This window comes from Mauremys mutica, chromosome 2 (genome assembly GCF_020497125.1).
Source record: "Mauremys mutica isolate MM-2020 ecotype Southern chromosome 2, ASM2049712v1, whole genome shotgun sequence".
Classification (NCBI taxonomy): domain Eukaryota; kingdom Metazoa; phylum Chordata; order Testudines; family Geoemydidae; genus Mauremys; species Mauremys mutica.
In genome coordinates, this window is record NC_059073.1 from 271,175,678 (window position 1) to 271,197,399 (window position 21,722).

The following is a 21,722-nucleotide window of genomic DNA, read 5'->3' on the forward strand; positions in this document are numbered from 1 at the left end:
TTTTACTTAAAAACTTTAATCGGTGCAACTAATTTGTAGTTTTTTAAATGGAGTACAATTCTATATTGATAAGTCAATGACTACTTCATTATTTTAGTGCTCCTGAAAAGTGACAGACTGATAGCTATGGAGAACAAAGTGCTGTAATCACAGAACACGGGAAGCACGAGCAGTGTCAGCTCAAGTTTCCCCGGCACCATTCTGTCAACGAATGTGTTTCAAAACTTGTTTCCAAAAAGGACCATTTCCAAGCATGAGAGGGTAATTCCACTCTCAGTGCCTATTTAATCCTTGGCCTTGGTGAGATTTTCCCCAAATGTTTCCTTTACTGGTAAATTGTGACGATAAGGGCATCATTAGTCCAGCAGGAACTTGACAGACCATCATTTAATTTCCCCAAGGACCACCAGATACCATCATATAATAATTAACGATCTGAGACAAATTTAAGCAGATCTCCTAGAGATCAAGTCTCTAAAAATATCACTTCACTGACTGCCCTCTAATTTAACAAAAAAATAGGTCCCAATCCAAAATTCATTGAAATTAATTGAAAGATTCCCCTTTACCTCAATGAGCTCTGGATTAAGTCCACAAAGCAGAAGCATAAAAATGCAACTGGCAAGTACTGTAAAAGGCTGTTTTACCAGAATGCCTGTGGAAATTCTAGTTTTAGCAGTGGAAAGGGAACTACACTAAATTATAGCCACAGCAGAAACTGCATTACAAAGATGTTCGATACTTACATCCTTAACCTTTTCCGAAGTTATAGGTTTGTTGTGAGAATCAATGGCACCTTCTGCCACAATTATGATATTCAGCCTTTTCTTTCGTGCACGGTTCTATGAGAAGAAAAACGTTGATATTGAAAAAAGGCCTGAAACAAGATATGCCATTAAAAAAGAGTTTTGAAAGCAAACTACGGTATATTAAACTCCAGTGACTAGAATCTTTTCCTTTGGATAATTTACCAAAGATATTTGTAGCTCAACTAAACCAATCGAAAAGGAGAGAGATATCTGTATACAGTAGAACCTCAGAGTTACAAACACCTCAGGAATGGAAGTTGTTCATAACTCTGAACAAAACATTGATTGTTCTTTCAAAAGTTTACAACTGAACATTGACTTAATACAGCTTTGAAACTTTACTGTGCAGAAGAAAAATGCTGCTTTTAAACCATCTAAATGAAACAAGCACAGAAACAGTTTCTTTACCTTGTCAAACTTTGTTAAACTTTCCCTTTATTTTTTAGTAGTTTACATTTTACACAGTACTGTACTGTATTTGCTTTTTGTTTTTTTGTTCTGCTGCTGCCTGAGTGTGTACTTCAGTTCCAAATGAGGTGTGTGGTTGAGTGGTCAGTTTGTAACTCTGAGGTTCTACTTTATTTGCCTGGTTATTAACTTAGTGTTGTCAAAATGTGCTGTGTTGTACAGGACATAAATTTCAACACTGCTCCATATCCTGGAGATCTTTCACTCCCGGAGTCTCACATAAAAAGAAAACACTCTGGGAGACCAAGAGGAATGCATCAGTTTAGAGTCTTACTACTACAAATATACTTAATCTGGTATTTTTCATTCTTACTTTTACAAGCCTTGTAGAAGAAGCGGTTTTATTTTCCTTTCAAGATTTCAGAGTTAATCTGCCTTATATGCTTCTAATATCAGCAAAGAAAACAGTTAATTGCTTGAAATGTCTTCCCTTTAAAAATGTTCTGCTGGCTAAACTGGTGATTTCAAAGAGATAGGAATACTATCCTAGTTTTGTTAAGTTTTGTAGTGTATGCTGTCCATATGCTAATGCTCTACTACAGGGGTCCCCAACCCCCGGTCCGCGGCCCGGTACCGGTCTGCGGCCTCTTACAAACCGGGCCGCGAACCGACCCAGTGGACCTCCCGCAGGCACGCCTGCGGGAGGTCTACCCGAGCCGCAGGACGAGTGCTTCCTCTGCAGTCATGCCTGCGGGCGGTCCGCTGCTCCCGGGGCTCCGGTGGACCTCCCGCAGGCATGACTGCGGACGGTTCGCTGGTCACGCGGCTCAGCTGGACCGCCCGCAGGCACGCCTGCGGGAGGTCCACCAGCTCCGGTTGAGCTGCCGCAGGCATGCCTGCAGGCGGTCCAGCTGAGCCGCGCGACCAGCGAACCGTCCGCAGTCATGCCTGCGGCAGCTCAACCGGAGCCGGTGGACCTCCCGCAGGCACGCCTGCGGGAGGTCTACCCGAGCCGCGGGACGAGCGCTCCCTCCGCAGGCATGACCGGTCCCTGGTACTGAAAAGGTTGGGGACCCCTGCTCTACTATATGTTTGAAAGCGCTCACATAATTCCGCTTTTATACAAGATTATGTCAATGCTTTTTGAAATAATACACATGTAGAAAAGTTTCCGGGGCAAAATGACAAACCAGAAAACAGATCCACTATGGCTATGTTTGCGGGACCTATGGCAGCCCTAGAGGGAATCTAACTGTACTTCAAACAGCTGGAGAATGCAGGAATAGAGGCATTTAGGACTAAATAGTTCTACCACTGAAATCAATAGCAAAAATTTGATTGAATCCTACTGGACAGGATTTGGCTCATATCATTTAGGTTGCTAGGCACCGCTTTTCAGATGTGAGCGTCACATGGCATACAGAATGTTCATGATGCAGTTACAGATTACCTCAGAAAGCTTAACACACATCTGATCCTCCCATCCTTCTTCTGGGGGGTATTCCGGAATAAATACCCAATCCGCACCACAAGCTAATGCACTAACAAGAGCTAGATACCTAGTAAGCACACATTAAAAAAAACACAAATAAGAAGACAATTAACCTTCAAAACTTAGGTTTTATTTATAACTAAATTTTACTAGACACAAACTTGTGAGAACAGTACATACCCACAGTGTCTTCCCATAACTTCTAGGACAAAGGTCCTCTGATGGCTATAAAATGACAAGAGAGATCAACAACATCATTGCAATTGAAAGACCCAATCCAAATCCCACTGAAGTCAATGGGAGCTGGGATCAGTCCCTTACACCAAGAATAACACAGTTAAACGTATAAAAGTATAATCACTTGCCTGATGGGGGGAGGGAGGAATTAGTCCTCGAGTGCTCAATATTGTACCCTTTTAAAAACTTTTCACACCCAGATGTTACCCAGATGCAAGCTGTGCTCAGTAAGGAATATACAGAATGACTAGTGACTACAAGGACCAACAGGAGAGGGGGAGGGGGCTAAGGTTTCAGTGCAATGCAATAAATATTTCTTTAATTATTTTTCATCCACTGTACATGCAAACCAGTTTTTTTATTGTAGTGTTGCTCTAAAATATATTGATTTATTTTTGTAAGAGACCAAAACTTTGCATAAAAAATAAAAATAAATAAAGGGTGAAAGAATATTTAATCCATCAATCACAGCAGTGTCACTTCCGGGATTGTAACCATTTGGCTTTTAATAATTCCATTGATTACCAGGCTAACTGTAAAACCAGCATGGTCATTGCTTTATTTGTCAAGCGTGAAACTGAATCAAGTATCTATGTTTTTTCAAATGTATTTCTGTAGCACGGAATACCAATGCATAAGTAGGAGATACTAAAAAAGAAAGCCAAACTTTAGTGCACCTGCCCCTTTGGCTAAAGTTAGTATACTTTTGCCTTCTGTATATTCTTGCCTACTTGTCTGACAAAGTGAGAAATATCAGTCAAAGTGACAACATAGCTGAGCTGTAACTATGTATCTTTTCTCACCAGTTCAGAAAAGTCTTTTCCAGAGCTCCAGTTTCCTTAGGGAGATCCCTGTGCAGAGAACCACCACCAGGACTCTGTGCCGAAGAGGGATTTAATTAGCGCACAGGGCCTTGTGCTGCTCTGTACCGGAGTGAATTTCACTCTTTAAAAGTTTTGTGATGCTGAATATAGTAAGGTGATGGACAAATGGAAATTGGATTAACAGATCAACTTTTTGCCTCTGGAGATCTGAGTTTAACTCTTGCTCCGATGTGCACTCTCATTGTTTACCCTTATGGACGTTAATTCATATCTCAAAGGCACCCCAGATTTCGGAACAGAGTGCAGCCTGACTGCATCCTGTGATCATGAAAGACCCAGGACTGAAATAAGGTATTGCTGCATTTTAGGATGGAGGTTCCCACTGCACAATCATTGCCCAGATTACATTGTATTCTCCCCAAAGTTATAAGCCTCTTTCTTTCATCATCATTCATATTTTAATTAGAAAGTTACAAATGAAAACAGAAAGTATATTTGCACAATTCAATCTGGTTAGCAAAATAAATGGATTAAATTTACAAACACAAAACACACATAAAAATGCTCCCTGTCCACGTTTGATCCATTTCTCCGACCATCCTCACCCCAATTCCCTCCCACAACACACAAACCAATTCAAGAGGTAAGAGGTTAACTTTTGCTCGCAATGTAATTCTGGGTCTATGCAGTCTAAGAACCTTACATCACATTAGTTCATATATATGAAGTATTCTATGACAACTAAATGATAAACATGCCTGATTTTACCACTGGGAAAAACTTAATATTTTAAACTCTCGTGTATTCCCACATGCATCCTGTTACCTTTGAGCAGTGGTCATGATGGCATCCACAACTTCAATGATTCTGTGCAAGGCTGAGTCAGTACCAATGGTCATATCCGTGCCACAGAAGTCATTATCTATGGATCCAACCATCCCCACAATGTTGAGGTAAACATATTTCTTCACAGCGTCTTCTTCAATCTTGCCTGCAGAGAAATAGCCGTAAAATTGTCTATTAACAATAGCCAGCAAAATCAGATTGTAGCTGCAATGTATCAATTTAGGGTTTGTTTGGTTTTTTTGGTAAGAGTTAAAATTTCTAAAATAAAAAAACATATTTCCATGGGGAAAAGAATAGCCAAAGCTAAAAAGCTGAATAAAACTTCTTGCAGCAAGAGGACAGCTTTTCTTTAAGATCAAGGGTCTTTTGGAACAAACCAAAAGCACTTCATCCCACCGAGTGATTTGCTAGGCCATTTGTTCAGGGAGTTTAGAACTAGTCTTGAGGTTGTCACTCTCTAAACCCAAAAAACATCATTCAGATTACACGCTCAATGTATGGGACGGAGTGAAGAAGTAGAGGGGTGCAAACTGAATTATGGATGTGACGGAGCATGTTCCAGTGGACAGAAAATTCTAAAACAAGGGGAAAATATATGGTCATCAGCATGAAATGCTGGGTGAAACCCTTTCTGTGTGACTGAAAGACTCCAGTACAATGTTTCATGACTGATGAATGAATGGGAATGGAGAAGCTGCATTCTAAATCTAAGCATGTCTCTCTCAAACTACAGTGAAAAAATACTGGGTCAGTCATTTAGATTTCTATTTGCAGAAAAGCTACAGAATTTTACCAGAGCCAAACTTGGTTTTTTTAGAGTCTAATATTTTAGGGCCAAAATACAGCTCCCAAAGGGGGCACAAATGTGACATTGCTAATATATTATACAATGCATATTTCATTCAGTTCCTGGGAATCTTTTTGAGACGTTGCTCAGCGATTAAAAGATGTGACAGCCCAATACACTGGGGGCTGAGTCTGAAAACAAATACGTAGCTTCACTCACATGAGTATTCCTGGTGACTTCAGTTGGAAGACTTACATCAGTATATTATTAGTATATGTGTTTAAGACTAAATTCCAATCTCAGATTAATTATTTTTAGAAAAATAGAAGGATAAAGTAGAGGAAGTGAATTAAAGCAATGGGAACTGGAGCCAACACAAGCATAAGTTGCAATTTATAGCATCAAGGAGACAACCTCACTGCAACCATGTCCACTGCACCATTTTGGTGCAACTGAGCAACATACAATAGTTGGGACATTTTCTATTATTACAGAGGAAGGTGGTAGCAATGTCTATATAAAGGTTGCCTAGCACTATCCATTAAAAAGGTTTCTTATAAAACTTTTCTTTGAAAAGTTCTCACACCTCTACCGTTTGTAGCAAGCCTGGATATTGGGTAGGGGGTTCTCCTTGGGATACAGCATGCCTTTTTTGTCCCATGAAATTCCATTCAGATTTGGCTGAGATATTAAGTGTTAAAAATTACCATTGCCCTCTCTTACATGTTCCTCAGGATATGTCTTCACTGCAGAGATAACTCTGGCTCTTATTGGTTGTTGCACCTACCCCCTACCCTATCCACACATGAAAACCTCTCACCCAAACTCATGCAGTAAAGATATAACTGCAGGAAATTTTGGCAGCATGCCAAAAAACTCACTGACCATTCCCCGGCCCAAGGTCATGCTAGCACCAAACCAGCAGCACCATCACACATTGCACCAATAAGCTGACAGATGTGTAAGCGGAGGTGGGGAGGAAAGAGCTGAGCTGAACCAGGCTTCTCTGTTTATAAACCATTTGCCTATTTATCACTCCCCACCTCAACTGGGGAATCACATGAGGCAGGAGCTCTTCCAACTCCCAGGCCGGGGGCAAGGGGAAGAGAGAGAGAGAGGCCAACCACCTACAGATCCACCACATGGTACCAGAAGCCAATCATCCCTCTGGGGTAACACATGGGACAGGAGCACCCCTGACTTCTGCGGGGGAGTGGGAGAGAACTCCAGGCCAGACTGGGCTTCCCCCCAACCAGCCCATCGATCCAAAAACCCACCACCTTCTCAGAGAAAACAGCCTTCTCTGGGTGCCAGCCACTGTTGTTAATCTGGTATTTCAAGAAGTAGCAGTGCTGGAGGTTCAGGGTTCAGACCCTACTGTTGATTCATGATGGAGAGCTGTACATAATAAAACTTGGTTTTACCTTTTTTTCATTTAATTAAAACTCTAGAATATTACACACATAAAGACTACATTAAAGAAAGTTAGGCTGCAAAGTCAAGCACTTAAAACTTAGGAAATGCCAGATTTATGGTTTCCTGTGTGTAACAGAACAGGAGGACTTGTGGAACCTTAGAGACTAACAAATGTATTTGAGCATAAGCTTCCGTGGGCTACAGCCCACTTCTTCGGATTCATAGAATGGAACATATATTGAGGAGATATATATACACATACAGAGAGCATGAAATGGTGGGAGTTGTCTTACCAATTCTGAGAGGCCAATTAAGTAAGAGAAAAAACTTTTGAAGTGATAATCAAGATAGCCCAGTACAGACAGTTTGATAAGAAGTGTGAGAATACTTACATGGGGAGATAGATTGAATGTTTGTAATGGCTCAGCCATTCCCAGTCTCTAATCAAGCCTAAGCTGATTGTATCTAGTTTGCATATCAATTCAAGTTCAGCAGTATCTCATTGGAGTCTGGTTTTGAATCTTTTCTGTTGCAAAATTGCCACCCTCAGGTCTGTTATTGAGTGACCAGACAGGTTAAAGTGTTCTCCTACTGGTTTTTGAATGTTATGATTTGTGTCCATTTATTTGTGTGTAACAGGATTGCTGTGTTATTGAGCACCCCTTGTGGCCAGCGACATCTCTGCAGCTCCCCACCTCTTTTTTTGCTCTCTACTGGGGCCCTTTAAGAACTCACAGAGGCATTCTCTGGTTAACAGTATCCCTGGCTGGGGCTAGTTTAATACAAGGATCAGTTAACAGCAACTCAGAGCCCCAAACTAAAATCCATTACAACAACACAAAGAAAGCATCCATTCATTCATTCTGATGTTTTCTCTCATTCCAAGAACTTTTCTTCCATACCAATCTGACCTCTCCCAGGCAGTCCTCCCAGCTCTCCTTTGCTGGGGCTCTGACGTCCAGTCCCAAACGCAGTTAGAGTCTCTTGACCCTAAGGAACCTCCTTCTCACTGGACTCTACACTCCAAGCTCCCGGCTGTCATGGTCCAGCAGAAGCCCTTTTTCTCCCTGCAATGTCCATGAGCATAGATAGCTGCAACTCCCTGGGCTTCCCAACATATTGAAGCCATCTTCTGCTCTTTATAGTGAATTGTCTGATTCCCTCAGGTGTTTCTCCTGGGGGAATACTGCGCCACTACACATGGGCAGAATGTATGTCCCTCACAGATTTCTTTGCTTCTGTGCAGAAAAATGACTTTCTGACAGGGAAGCAAAAGGAAGCCACAAGAGTGGTCATACGACCCTCCCCAGCAGTATATTTCGGTCGCCCAGGGAAGCCGGCAGAGATGTAAATCACTGTGGGGCAGGGGGCAGGACTGGGGAAGACCCGGCTGGTGGCTCCTACCCTGCACCAGGCTCAGCTGCACAGCATCTGGGGCTCTGTCAGATCCACCCCCAGATTTCTCCCCCAGCTGTAGGAAGCTCTGCAAACTGCCCCCTTTGTGCTTTCTGCACCCATTGCTCCTCAGCTGCAGGGGGAGGAATCACTGGACAGGGAGCTGCTCCTCCATACACACAACGCCTGTGCATCCAGACCCCCTCATACACAGACCCTCCTGCCGAGCCTCATTCCCTCCGCACCCAGAACCTCTCCTGATAAGCGCCACTCTCCCTGCACCTGGACCACCCCAATGAGCTACCCGCACCCAGATCCCCACCCTAACGAGCGCCAACCAGCTTAACTTAGTTCCCCACCCCACTGAGCCCCACTCCCCCAGCATCTGGAGCCCCCCACTGAGTTCCACATAGCCAGACACCCCTGCAAAGCCCTATCCCCTCCACACCCAAACCCACTCACTGAGCCCCAACCTTCACCTGGACTCCCCCTGAAGAGTCCCATTACTATTGCACCCAGAACCCCCCAACAAGCTCCTGTGCATCCAGATTCCCCACTGAGCCACCCGCACCCAGATTACTCCACACAGAACCCTCTCAACCCAGACATGGATCCCCCCACACTAAGCCTCTCCACACTTAGATCCTGCCTTGCTAAGCCTGCCTGCCCAGACCCGGTGCACCTGGCACGAAGGGGCAGGGCCCTGGGGTGTTTCTGGGACTTGCGCTGTGTCAGGGGTTAGGTGCAGCCTCACTGCTGAGCCCGTGTCCGGGAAGGGAGCTGCACAGTGATCTCCCACCTCCATGCAGCCAGTGGCCTGTGCTCCCCAATGCCATGCTGGAGCCTCCATATTTATTTGAAAAATAAAATTTGCAAGAATTTTGCAGAAGTTTAAAATACCCTGCACAGAATTTTTTATTTTTTGGTGCAGAGTTTTTAATTTTTTGGCATAGAATGCCCTCAGGAGTAAGGTGTGGCTCAATCTGCAATCAGGGATGGCTTAGACCCAGGTTCTCCAGCCCACGGGGCAAGCCACACTGTGACACTATGCAACTTTAATTTGGTCCCCTTTGTGTATGCATTATGATAATCTTTAATTACATGATCCTGTGCTATTTTTCCTCCACAGGAACTCTGGCTTATTCAGAGCACAGGATGGATGCACAAGGGGACTGGAAAGTTATGTGCACACAATCATAAATCTAGCCTTTCCTAATTTTCATGTGGTTGACTTTGCAATCTAAATAATATTCTTTAAATGTAACTTTTCTGTGTATAATAATAACATATAATTTTCTTTCAACAGTTGAAGAAGGATTAAGAGCTTTACATGTTCACAGAGATGCAAACTTACCACTTTGTGCCAGTTCCTCTAGAAGTCCACTCCATTCTTCACGAAAGAGATTAGCACCTGTTAAACTACCATCACCACCAATCACACAAAGGTTAGTGATTCCACGCTGAATCAAGTTGAAAGCTGCCTTCAAACGGCCTTCCCGGGTACGAAATTCTTTGCAGCGTGCACTACCAATAACTGTCCCTCCCTGGAAAAAGGAAATAAATCAGTTCTAATTTATCTTTGTCATATGTTATGTAAATTGCTAATAATTTTTATGTTGATTTGTTAATTAAGAAAATATTAACAAAAAAGAGTATGGGAGTACACTAGAAAATAACAGAGTTATCCAAATCTCTAGGAAAATTACATTCTAAAAACTATGGTACATGCATATCAGGCAATGAGGCAGGAAACAAGCGTGGTAGATAAGAAAACCTTTTATATACTTGAAGACTGTTATCCTGTCTCCCTTCAGTCTTCTCTTCTCCAGACTAAACAAACCCATTTTTTTTCAATCTTTCCTTGCAGGTCATGTTTTCTAGACCCTTAATCATTTTTGTTGCTCTCCTCTGGACTTTCTCCAATTCGTCCACATCTTTCCTGAAATGTGGTGCCCAGAACTAGACACAATAGTCCGTCTTATCAGTGCTGAGAGCAGTGAAAGAATTACTTCTCATGTCTTGCTTACAACACTCCTGCTAATACATTCCAGAATGTTTGCTTTGTTTTACAACAGTGTTACATTGTTGACTCATATTTAGTTTGTAAGCCATTATGACCCCCAGATCCTTTTCTGCAATACTCCCTACTATGCAGTCCTTTCCCATTTTGTATTGGTGCAAGTGATTGTGACTTCCAAAGTGAATGTGTCCTTATTGAATAACATCCTATGTATTTCAGACAATTTAGCCAGTTTGTCAAGATTTGTCCTTTACAGTGCTTGCAATCCCTCTCAGCATGGTATCATCCACAAACTTTATAAGTGTATTAGCCATATCATTTTGAATAGAACTGGACCCAGGACAGATCCCTGAGGGACCCACTTGATATGCCCTTCCAGTCTGATTGTGAAGCATTAATAACTACTCTCTGAGTACACTTTTCCAACCTACTGTGTGCCCACCTTACAGTAGGTTAATCTAGGCTATATTTCTCTACTGTGTTTATGAGAAGGTATGTGCATCTGTATCAAAAGCCTTACTAAAGTCGAGTTATATCATATCTATTGCTTCCCCTCAATCCACAAGGCTTGTTACCCTGTCAAAAAAGACTATTAGGTTGGTCTGACATGATTTATTCTTGACAAATCTGTGTTGTCTGTTATCACTTTATTTTATTCTGGGTGCTTACAAATTGATTGTTTGATAATTTGCTCCATTATCTTTCTGGGTACCGAAGTTAAGATGACTGATCTATAATTCCCTGGGTTGTCCTTATTCCCGTTTTAATAAATAGGTACTATACTTGCCCTTTCCTAGTCCTCTGGAATCTCTCTCATCCTCCACACTTCTACTTTTTATATGACTCTTTTTGGAGGATCAGGTCATTAAAGATCTACTGGTTAAGCCAGGGTGGTCTCTTACCATACTTCCTCTTTTGTATGCATTGGGATAATTTGCTCTTGTAGCCTTAATAATGTCTCTTTAAAAAACTGCCAACTCTCCAGAATTCTTTTTTCCCTTAGACGTCATTCCCATGGGATATTACCTACCAACTCCCTGAGTTTGCTAACATCTGCCTTCTTGAAATTCCATTATCTTTATTGTGCTATTTTCCCTCTTACTATTTTTTAGAATCATGAATGCTATCATTTCATGTACACTTTTACTCAAGCTGTCTTCCACCTTCAATTTCTAAACCAGTTCCTCCCTGTTCGTCTGAATCAAATCTAGAATAGACTCTCCCCTAGTCATTTTCTCCACCTTCTGTAATAAAATGTGTCTCCAATGCATTCCAAGAACTTATTGGATAATCTGTGCCCTGCTGTATTATTTTCCCAACAGATGTCTGGGTAGTTGAACATCAAGTCCCGTCTTTTGGATGATTTTGTTAGCTGTCTAAAATCTGTTTAGAATCTGTCAGCAAGCTTTACAGAAAATATATAATCATCAGTATATCTTTTTTGTCATTTATACAAGCTTATTGTCCTTGATTATAGTTTTGCTGTATTTCTAATGCGTTCTAGAAAGTAACATTAACATAATGCAGAAGATTTTATTTTTTCCTAGCAGAAGATGTGGATATTATTATCTGAGTGTTTCATAATCATTTCCTACGTAGAGTAAAAACAAGAAATCTGAGCCAGGCCCAACCCAAATTTGAGCTTGGAATTTGTACAGTTTGTATTGCCATCTGAAACAGACTGCCTCACCACCGAGTACTTCCTGTTCCAAACCATTTCTTGGCATTGCCCATACGTGTTGAAAGTCATAACAAGCTGATAATGGGAAGATGAAAGTGAGGAAGAAGATAGCTGGGAAACCTGTCTCCATGAATGAGAGTGCAGCACAAAGACACACTTGAAGTGGTTCTAAAAGTAACCAGTCATGATGGAAACAATGAGTAAAATGACTCACATTAGAAACATCAGAAATGATAATAGACAAGAGTCTGTGTTAAGTGAAAGAAGTATGTGACCCATTTGCTGCTAACAGTGGGTGCCTCTATTCAGAAACAAAATTATAAACCAAGTAGAAAAAAAATTACCCACTCCCTCAAAATACTTATTTTTGCAAAATAAAATTAGAATAGGATAGAAAAGAACAGAAAGGCCAGCAAGCAACATCTTTCTTTCTTTTATGTGTTAGTGAAAATGAGAGCTATTTTATGAAGAAGAAATACTGCAGAGAGGTAACTACAGCACAATCTTGTTTTGCACAATGATCTGGTTAAAGGAGCCCACCAGGTATGTGCACTAGCCTCCACATATAATGGTTTCATTTTTTAGCAATTGTTTTGCATATAAATTTAAAAAATGTAAATGTTTACTTTTATTGATGAACAGCTTCCTGGCATCACATAAAACACAGCATTTCCCTAATACAGTACTAATATGACATTGTTTTAAACTTCTGGGGCACAATTCTGCCACTCCTGATTAATGTGTATGCCTAAACATGCATTTAGGAGCCTAACTTTGGGCACCCAATTTTGAAAATCTAAGACCTACATTTTCAAAAGGGGTTACTATTTCTAGGTGCCCGGCATGATATACAGTACCACATAGAGGTCTGATTTTTGGAAGGTGCTGTGCATCAGTTATCTGGAAATCAGGCCCTATCAACAGGTGTTTGAACTTGGATGCCCAAAAATTGAGCCAGTCAACATCAATGACTACTTTTGAAATTCTTGGCCTTGATCTTCAAGGTTAAAAATTCTGGGCTTTGCTTTGTTTTCTGTTGTTTACAGTACTTACCACTTGCAAGATGCTTGAAACACTTTCCCATGACACTTCAACAATGTTGTCACCTCCATCAACCATACCTTGGTAACCCTGAGACAAGAGAAACATATTTTAGAAACCTGACATGTCATTCTACATAATATTACTACTGGGGTGATGGTCATGTTGTACATTTATATCTATATCTGTCTATATATGCATATATTTTAGACAGTAGTACTCTTCCAAGCTCCACCCACAACTTTAGCCCCATTTACATGAACAACAAAAATTATACACTATTATTCACAGTAAATTGTGTTGATGTTCCCAATATGATGATATGTGCCACTTGGCTCTAATGGGCTTCTTAAGGTACTTGAATGCACCTATGGACCCTGTTGGCTCATGACGCTTGGCTTCTTCTTGATCTGAAGGTAAACGATGGCATCTCCCACAAGCCACTACTTGTGGCACTGACATGAGTCATTGCTCTCAATAAACTGTGCAGATCTGTGATCCTCCCTCTCATTTTTTTACATAAAGGATGAAAAAGTTAATAATACTGACAATTAAATGTTCATCACTGGATTGCTGAGTTAGCCCTCCACTAAGATGAATGGCATGCACATGATGAGATATCTTTGAGCTATAATGTATCTTAATTAAAACTATCTTTAGATAATTTTTTCCTCAAAAAGCATTTTATACAAAAACAGATTTAAATTAAAAAATCATTTTTATCCACCCTGTTCAATACAAAAACAAACAAACAAAAAACCACTGATCACACTCCCCAAACTGGAATCCACACAGGGTATCATCAAGCAATTATAACCCTTACATGATGTGGATCATACCCTGAAAGAAATCTTTCCCAAAACCCCTCTCCTAGTCTTCCAAAGACCCCCCAACATCTCCAAGCTCATCATCAGAAGCAAGCTCCCCAGAGGCCAGAACACACCAACTCAGAGCAGTACCACACACTGCCAGAAAAACAGATGGAAAACTTGCCGACATATCTTTGCTATAATGATCACTACCCCTACACGTGTCTATCATGACATGTGGTGTACCTCATTCAGTCCATCAAATGTCCCAAGAACAGCTATATGGTGTGAAACTAGACAATCACTATGCTCTCGAATCAACTCATCCAGAAAAATGATATAAGAGAAAAACACCCTATCACTCATAGACAAACATTTTTCACAATACAAGCTGACCTACCAGTCCTGATCCTCAAAGGAAACCTGCACAACACCTTCAAACTACAAGCCAGATAACTTAAATTCATAACTCTGCTAGACACTAATAATCACAGTCTCAACAGAGACATTGGTTTTATGGCTCATTACAACAATTTGTAATCTACTAGCCCTTCTTTGTTCTATGATTGCAGCAGTGTTAATTGACAGCTTCATTTTAAGAGGTTTCTTGCAACACTCATTAACCCCGTATGTTTAATAATCTGTCCCACCTTGTATTTAGTTTTGACACTCCGGTTACCTCTTCCAGACCAGAAGAGCTCTGTGAAGCTTGGAAGCTTGTCTCTTCCACCCACAGAAGTTGGTCCAATAAAAAATATTAGCTGTCCCCACCCTTTGTCTTTCTTTGGGATCAATATGGTTACAACACTGCAAACAGCATACTTCTAAGGCATTTGTATACACCCCTGAAAGAAAAATGACTGCATGATTAATCAACACACAATCAAAGAAGAATAAGAATCAGCATCCTGGTGACTGCCTACAGCAGAGGTGGGCAAACTACGGCCCACGGGACCATCCAGTCCAGCCCTTGAACTCCCGGCCAGGGAGGCTAGCCCCCAGCCCCTCTCCTGCTGTCCCCCCGCCCCCGCAGCCACGACATCATGCAGGCAGCACTCTAGGAGGTGCGCTCCTGCCGAGCAGAGCGGCAGAGTGTCTGGCTCTGGCCAGGAGGCACGGCTGCCAGACATGCTGCTTTGAATGGCATGGTAAAGGGGCCAGGAGTGGGGACTTGGATAAGGGGCGGGAGGTCCCGGGGGATCAGTCAGGGGCCAGGGAGCAGGGGGCAGTTGGATGGGGTGGAGGATCGGGGGGGGGCAGTCAGGAGCCAGGGAACAGGGGGGCTTGGATAAGCGTGGGAGTCCTGGGGGGCCCGTCAGGGGGCGGATGTGTGGATAGGGGTCAAGGCAGTCAGGGGACAGGAAGCAGGGGGAGTTGGATAGGGGGTGGAATCCCAGGGGGGCAGTTAGGGGCGGGGTTCCCAGGAGGCAGTGGTCAGGGGACAAGGAGAAGGGGGGTTGAATGGGTTGGGGGTTCTGAGGAGGGCGGGAAGTGGGAGGGGGCGGATACGGGGTGAGGGCCAGGCTGTGTGGAGAGGCACAGCCTCATACAGTTTTGCAACCCCAATGTGGCCCTCGGGCCAAAAAGTTTGCCCACCCCTACAGTGTAATGTTGAAAGAGTTGAACTACAAGCAGATTCCTCTCTCATAGGCATGTCCCCTACTCACAACAAATCATATGCTCCTGTATTCCAGACCTACACAAGTGTAAACAAGATGGAATGTTACTCTCTGTTGGAATCCCTGCTCTGCTACAGTAACTACATTGGACATCAATATTCACGTCACACAACTTCTACAGATTCATGTCTTCAAACTACAGTAATTAATCTGCGATTATCCCCAATTTGCCTTATCCTGGAAGGCATTAAGAAAGCTAAAAATTGCAGAATATCAGCAGTTACACATTTGAGTGTATTAAGTGGTCTACTAAAGTATGACAAAATGCATTCCGGCATTCACACCCTACATGCTACTGTAATAATTTTTGTATAAAATACGCCTTGTGAGGTATCATTGGAAAACTATTAACTCGCTCGTCAATAATACCATAATGAAATGTGGGTAGCAACATTATACGTAAAGTTATGAATTCCCCCTAACTAATGTTAGTAGCACATGTTCAAACCCATGTGATTAGGCAGAACTGGTCAAACAGGTCTTAAACAAAGAAATGAGCGGTTACCTCAATTTACATATACGTTGTAAACAGTGTCCTCAGACAGCAAGAGGGGAAGACAGGAGACAAGAAAAATCTGCATTTCAGCAAACAGAGGGAAATCTTTCACCGCCCTCCTTTACTGTTTGAATGAATTTTAATTAGGGGTTGCCATCAGGAAAATGCATTTCAAAGGGTGACTAAACTATAAAAGTAAGGGGCAAAACCCCTCCAAGTTATCTCTTCCTATCTATCTCTCACTCTTTCATGGAAGAAGGCAAAAGAAACCCGCCCATTTGACTTTGGGGTGAGATTCTGGCCTGAAGTTTGGTCAGTCCTGTTGCTGGAAGCATATGGTAAGAACTTCACCTTGAACCAAGTCTTGTTAAGTTTAGGAAGCATTTGATCTTAATTTCTCCTGTAACCATTTCTAACTTTAAGGCATTATACTTGTACTCGCTTAAAACATATCTCCTTGAAGTTAAATAAGCTTGTTTTATTCATTAATCCAAACTAATCTAGTGCTGGGTTTAAACTGAATTGTGTGGGTAACGCCATTTAGGGTAGCAAACTGTTGTTTATTGTTCCCTTTAGATGGGCAATGGACCTAATATACCTGGACTGTCCAGAAGAGGGCTGGACAGTTCAGAATACATGTTTTTTGGGGGAAATTTGGGACTGGGCATGTGTTGGGGTCACCTGCAAGGGGAACCCCAGGCTGCTGGAAGACCGAGAGTAGCTGGTGTTTGCTGACAAGCTGCTGGGGCCAGGGTTGCTGGACCAGGGCTGTGTAACCTGCATACTGTTTGTGAGATGTCCAGGTTGGGAGCTACAGCAGCAAAGCACTGTGAGGCACCCCAAGCTGCAGGGCAAGGGTGACATAACCCCTCACTGGTCTGGATTGCATCCCAGAATGTCATATAAAGAAATATTTCTACATTTTTGGTAAATTTAAGAACAGGCATGGCCAGTGCAACCATTTAGGCAAACTAGGCAGCGGGAGGAGAATTAGAGCGGCGCCGGCGTGCTCAGCGGAGGAGAGCTGCGGCGGGCTCCCAGGCAGGGTTAGCTGCCGCGGTGTGGGGGGGGGAGTCTCCCCAGGCGGGGTTAGCTGCCGCGGGGGGGCTCCTCGGGCAGGGTTAGCTTCCGTGGGGGGTTAGGGGGGGAGTCTCCCCAGGCAGGGTTAGCTGCCACGGTGCAAGGGGGGAGTCTCCCCAGGCGGGGTTAGCTGCTGCGGGGGGGCTCCTAGGGCAGGGTTAGCTTCCGTGGGGGGTTAGGGGAGGAGTCTCCCCAGGCAGGGTTAGCTGCCGCAGGGGGGGGCTCTCCAGGCAGGGTTAGCTGCCGTGGTGGGGGGGTCTCCCCGGGCGGGGTTAGCTGCAGAGGAGGGGTAGCTGATGCAGGGGGGGCTCCCTAGGCAGGGGAGTGGCGGGCTCCCCGGTGGGGGGCTTGGTTAGCTGCCACGGGGGTCGGGGTTAGCAGGGGGGGCACAAGGTGGAAGTTTCACCTAGGGTGCGAAACTTCCTTGCACCGGCCCTGAGAACAGGTTAGCCTTGGAAAGGCATGGAAAGTGAATGAATGTGAGCAGTCCTGAGGTAGGAACCCCAGAAGAGCCAAGACTAAGAAGGCTTGAACTGAGCACTTATCTTATTAATTTTGAGGTACATAAAGTCAGGAAGAGGGTGAATTTTTTACTTCCCAGTGTGAGAATGATCCTCCAGCAGCACAGACACGTTATGGGGGGTTTTACGTGACAGGCCCTTACTGTTATACTCCCTGCAGCAAGGAAAAGAGTGTGCAGCTCAATATCCATACTTCACACTGATCCTCAGATGTATTTTGGACCTCTTATGACCACTGTAGCCTGGCTTGAATAAGAGAACCCTTCACACTGCTCTACCACAGGGTAAAGAGAACAGCCATATAGTCCATGTACACAGACGCACCAGGGCAGGACAGTAACACGGGAGCATTAAGCTATCTTTGCATACTGCTTCTTGACTTGCACTCTGTGTATTTTGGCTGCACCCAGGGATCTGTCCACTCTCGGCTCCCCCATCATCATGATGCAGGACCCAGTCCAGTACTTCACTGCCAATCGTCCATTAAGTCATACAATAGGGGTAGCAAACCATGCAGATTGCAGACATATTAATTTCGAACCATGAGAGGGACAGGGAATGAAGGGTAGAATTAATATTTTCCTACTACAAAAAGAGAATTGGTATGCAAATAAGCAGAGCACTGTGCTCCAGAAATCTTTTGTGCTGTGCTGCCACAACAACCAGCTCCTGAATATTTGGTGTGCTCATTAGCTTGCCAATTCCTAGAATTTCCTTTCAACTCTCAGCCAATTTGTATCCCTTCTTACAAGGGATGAGATGGAGGGGCAGGGGGAGGAGAAGGGCGCAGGGTAAGAAGTTCTTTGGCTGTCTTTCTTGCAAGCTAAAATTGTGGAAAGCTTTTACCATATTTAGCCTCAGAATAACCTTCATCATATTTCATAACTTAGTTGAATTAATTTCAGCATTTGGAAACAAAACTTTAAAGTGTCCAATATAACAAAATTTGCTTGATGGTTATTTTTCAAATAGCTGTTACTATTTTTCTTTCGAGCCCAAACTCATGTCCATTTTCAAACTGCCACAGACTATTGGATTAACCATATGTACACATTATTCTGAAGCACATATAAATGTATATGTTGCTTATTTTACCATACAAACTTCAGTGAATGCCTTGTTATGCCAAGTAACTTTTACAGCTTAACGTGCCCAGCATTAGGAATAGCTTAATTAAAAAACAAACAAAAAGCCTCCTTTACAAATGTGTTTTATAGCTCTAGTGGCTGCACTCTGAGTATAAACAGATATGGACAAAAATGAATAAATAATCAAGTTTAAAAATATAAACAGTGTGTTAAGTAAATACAAACTAGCAAATGCTGTATTTTCTAGCACTTCTATAATTAAATTTGGTTTATATGACATATTAAAATCACCTTTAATTAGCAAAATTGCATCCCACATTTTAGCCTAGATAAAATGTTTATTTTGGCATATAAACTTCTAAAACATAAGAACGGCCATTCTAGGTCAGACCAATGATCCATCTAGCCCAGTATCTTGTCTTCTGACAGTGGCCAGTGCCAGGTGCTCTGGAGAGAATGACCATAACAGGCAATCATTGAGTGATCTATTCCCTATCATCCACTCCCAGTTTCTGGCACTCAGAGGCTTGGAACAGCCAATGCATAGGCCTGCATACCTGACCATCTTAGCTAATAGCCATTGATGGACCTAATCTCCATGAACTTATGTAGTTTGTTTTTTAACCCTGTTATAGTTTGGGCCTTCACAACACCCCTTACCAATGAGTTCCACGGGTTGTTTGTTGTGTGAGTAAGTATTTTCTTTTGTTTGTTTTAAATCTGCTATCTATTCATTTCATTGGGTGACCCCTGGTTCTTGTTTTATGTGAAGGAGTAAATAACAGATGCTTATTTACTTTCTCCACACCAGTCACCATTTTATAGACCTCTATCATATCCCCTCTTAGTCATCTCTTTTCCCAGCTGAAAAGTCCCAGTCTTTTTTAATCTCTCATCATATGGCAGCTGTTCCATACCCTTATTCATTTTGTTGTCCTTCTCTGTACCTTTTCCAATTCTAATATATGTGTTTTTGAGACAGAGTGACCAGAACTGCACGCAGTATTCAAGGTATGGCCAAACCATGGATTTATATGGAAGTGTTATGATATTGTCTGTCTTTTTATCTACCCCAGTGGTTTTCAACCTGTGGTTCACGGACCTCCCTAGGAGGTTCATGGACTATGTCTAAGGGGTCCGTGGAAGACTTAGACTGAACAGAATTCAACTATATATACAGACACTAGCTTTCCAGAGGGGTCCACACCTACATTTGAAATTTTTTAGGGGTCCACAAATGAAAAAGGTTGAAAACCACTGATCTATCCTTTTCCTAACAGTTTCTAACATTCTGTTCGCTTTTTTAACTCTTGCAGCACATTCAGTGGATGTTTTCAGAGAACTATCCACAATGACTCCTAGATCCCTTTCCTGAGTGGTAACAACTAATTTAAACCCCATCATGTCGTATATATAGTTAGGATTATGCTTTCCAATGTTCATTACTTTGCATTTATCAACACTGAATTTCATCTGCTATTTTGTTGCCCAGTTACCCAGTTCTGTGAGTCTGTAACTCTTCGTAGTCTGCTTTGGACTTAACTATCTTAAATAATTTTGTACATCTGCAAATTTTGCTACCTCACTGTTTACTCTTTTTTCCAGATCACTTATGAATAAGTTAAACACTGATCCCAGTATAGATCCCTGAGACACACAACTGTTTACCTGCCTCCATTCTGAAAACTGACCATTTCTTCCTACCCTTTGTTTTCTGTCTTTTAACCAGTTACTGATCCATGAAAGGACCTTCCATGTTATCCCATGATTGCTTTACTTTTAAAAACTAAAGGCTTCTAAAGGAGAACTGATATAATTCCAACATACAATACAAATGGGTCATTTGTTTGTTTAAAATGTTTACTGTATTCCAATATTCACATACTTTAAAGGTAAAATATATCTCTTTATTAAATTGAAGTACAATATTGACATTTTCCCTGTAACATTTACATAAATAGTTTTCTCCTTCTGATGTACATGTATATGTCTTTCAAATTTCCATATCCCATGCAGTTTGAATATAACTTCACATACATATACATCAATCCCAGATACAATATTTCTGATGTTTGGAAAGAAGTGGATAGGACTTCATCTTATAGCCAGCCTGTCAACTGCTCCCCTTAGTTTGTAGAAAGGGAAAGATTGTCCAGTGGCTATAGAACCAGCTGCAGACTACTCTTGTCATGTAATCTTTCTGTGCCTCAGTTCCCCATCTGTAAACTGGGAATAATACTACTTTCCTGCCTCACAGGGGTGCTGTCAGAATAAATACCTCAAAAGTTGTAAGTGCTCATACTATAGTAAGGGAGGGTAGGGGAGCGCTAGATGAATACCTTGCAGAAGGTATTCAGGTATAGACAGACAGGTCATTGCTGCGTAATGCAAGGCCTGATTCCATCAACTACCACAGCTAAGTCTTCTCAATATTCCCAACCCCTTGCTGTTGTATGGAGAAAAGGTCTGGAACCAGAAATCAAACTTCTGTTTTAATTAGAATATCTCTTGGTCATTACCAGGTAAATTACCTTTCATGGGTAAAAAAGGCTTTTGGTGTGATCACAAGGAACACCATGTGTAGTATTTTGAGTCTTACACCATTAAAGTCTATGTGAAATTTCCACATGAATAAGGTCCAAACGCATTCAAAAATCAAATACAGAATGAATACAACAGGAAAACTAACCTCATAGATAAAATACACTTTAGCTTCTACGTAGATTCCCATACGCACTACTGCACGTACTGCAGCATTCATACCTGAGAAGAGAAAGTGAATTCATTTATTACAAAATTATGCAAGGTTATCTCAATTTTCTAATATTAACTTGAAATACCTTTGTCAAAAACAAAATCCAACAACAACAACAACGAAGGAATTAATTGGAAGCTATAATTTGTTTCTAAACAGGAAAAAAAGCTTTTACTATCACAGAAATGTACATACTGACAACGCAGCCAGCTCTAAAAGTTGAAGGGGGCAGAGTTATTTGTTTTAGCACCATAATTATATGGACATTAAACAGGGGAACTTGATGAAATTGTCAAAATATTATTAGAATAAACAGTAATTAGAAAGTGATGACTGCT

At 42.1% G+C, this 21,722-nt stretch overlaps 1 protein-coding gene across 5 annotated transcripts in view; it reads right to left on the minus strand.

The window, feature by feature from the left end:
• The window catches only part of LOC123362532 (phosphofructokinase, platelet), a 79,077-nt gene that overhangs the window by 43,578 nt on the left and 13,777 nt on the right, over positions 1-21,722 (minus strand). For all 5 annotated transcript variants that reach the window (XM_045002895.1, XM_045002894.1, XM_045002896.1 and 2 more), the window contains exons 2-8: positions 21,319-21,392; positions 12,969-13,046; positions 9,569-9,758; positions 4,596-4,761; positions 2,890-2,934; positions 2,668-2,776; positions 747-842 (exon numbers count right to left, since the gene is read on the minus strand). In XM_045002895.1, coding sequence (XP_044858830.1) covers positions 747-842; positions 2,668-2,776; positions 2,890-2,934; positions 4,596-4,761; positions 9,569-9,758; positions 12,969-13,046; positions 21,319-21,392 — 758 coding nt within the window. The remainder of the gene's footprint in view (positions 1-746; positions 843-2,667; positions 2,777-2,889; positions 2,935-4,595; positions 4,762-9,568; positions 9,759-12,968; positions 13,047-21,318; positions 21,393-21,722) is intronic.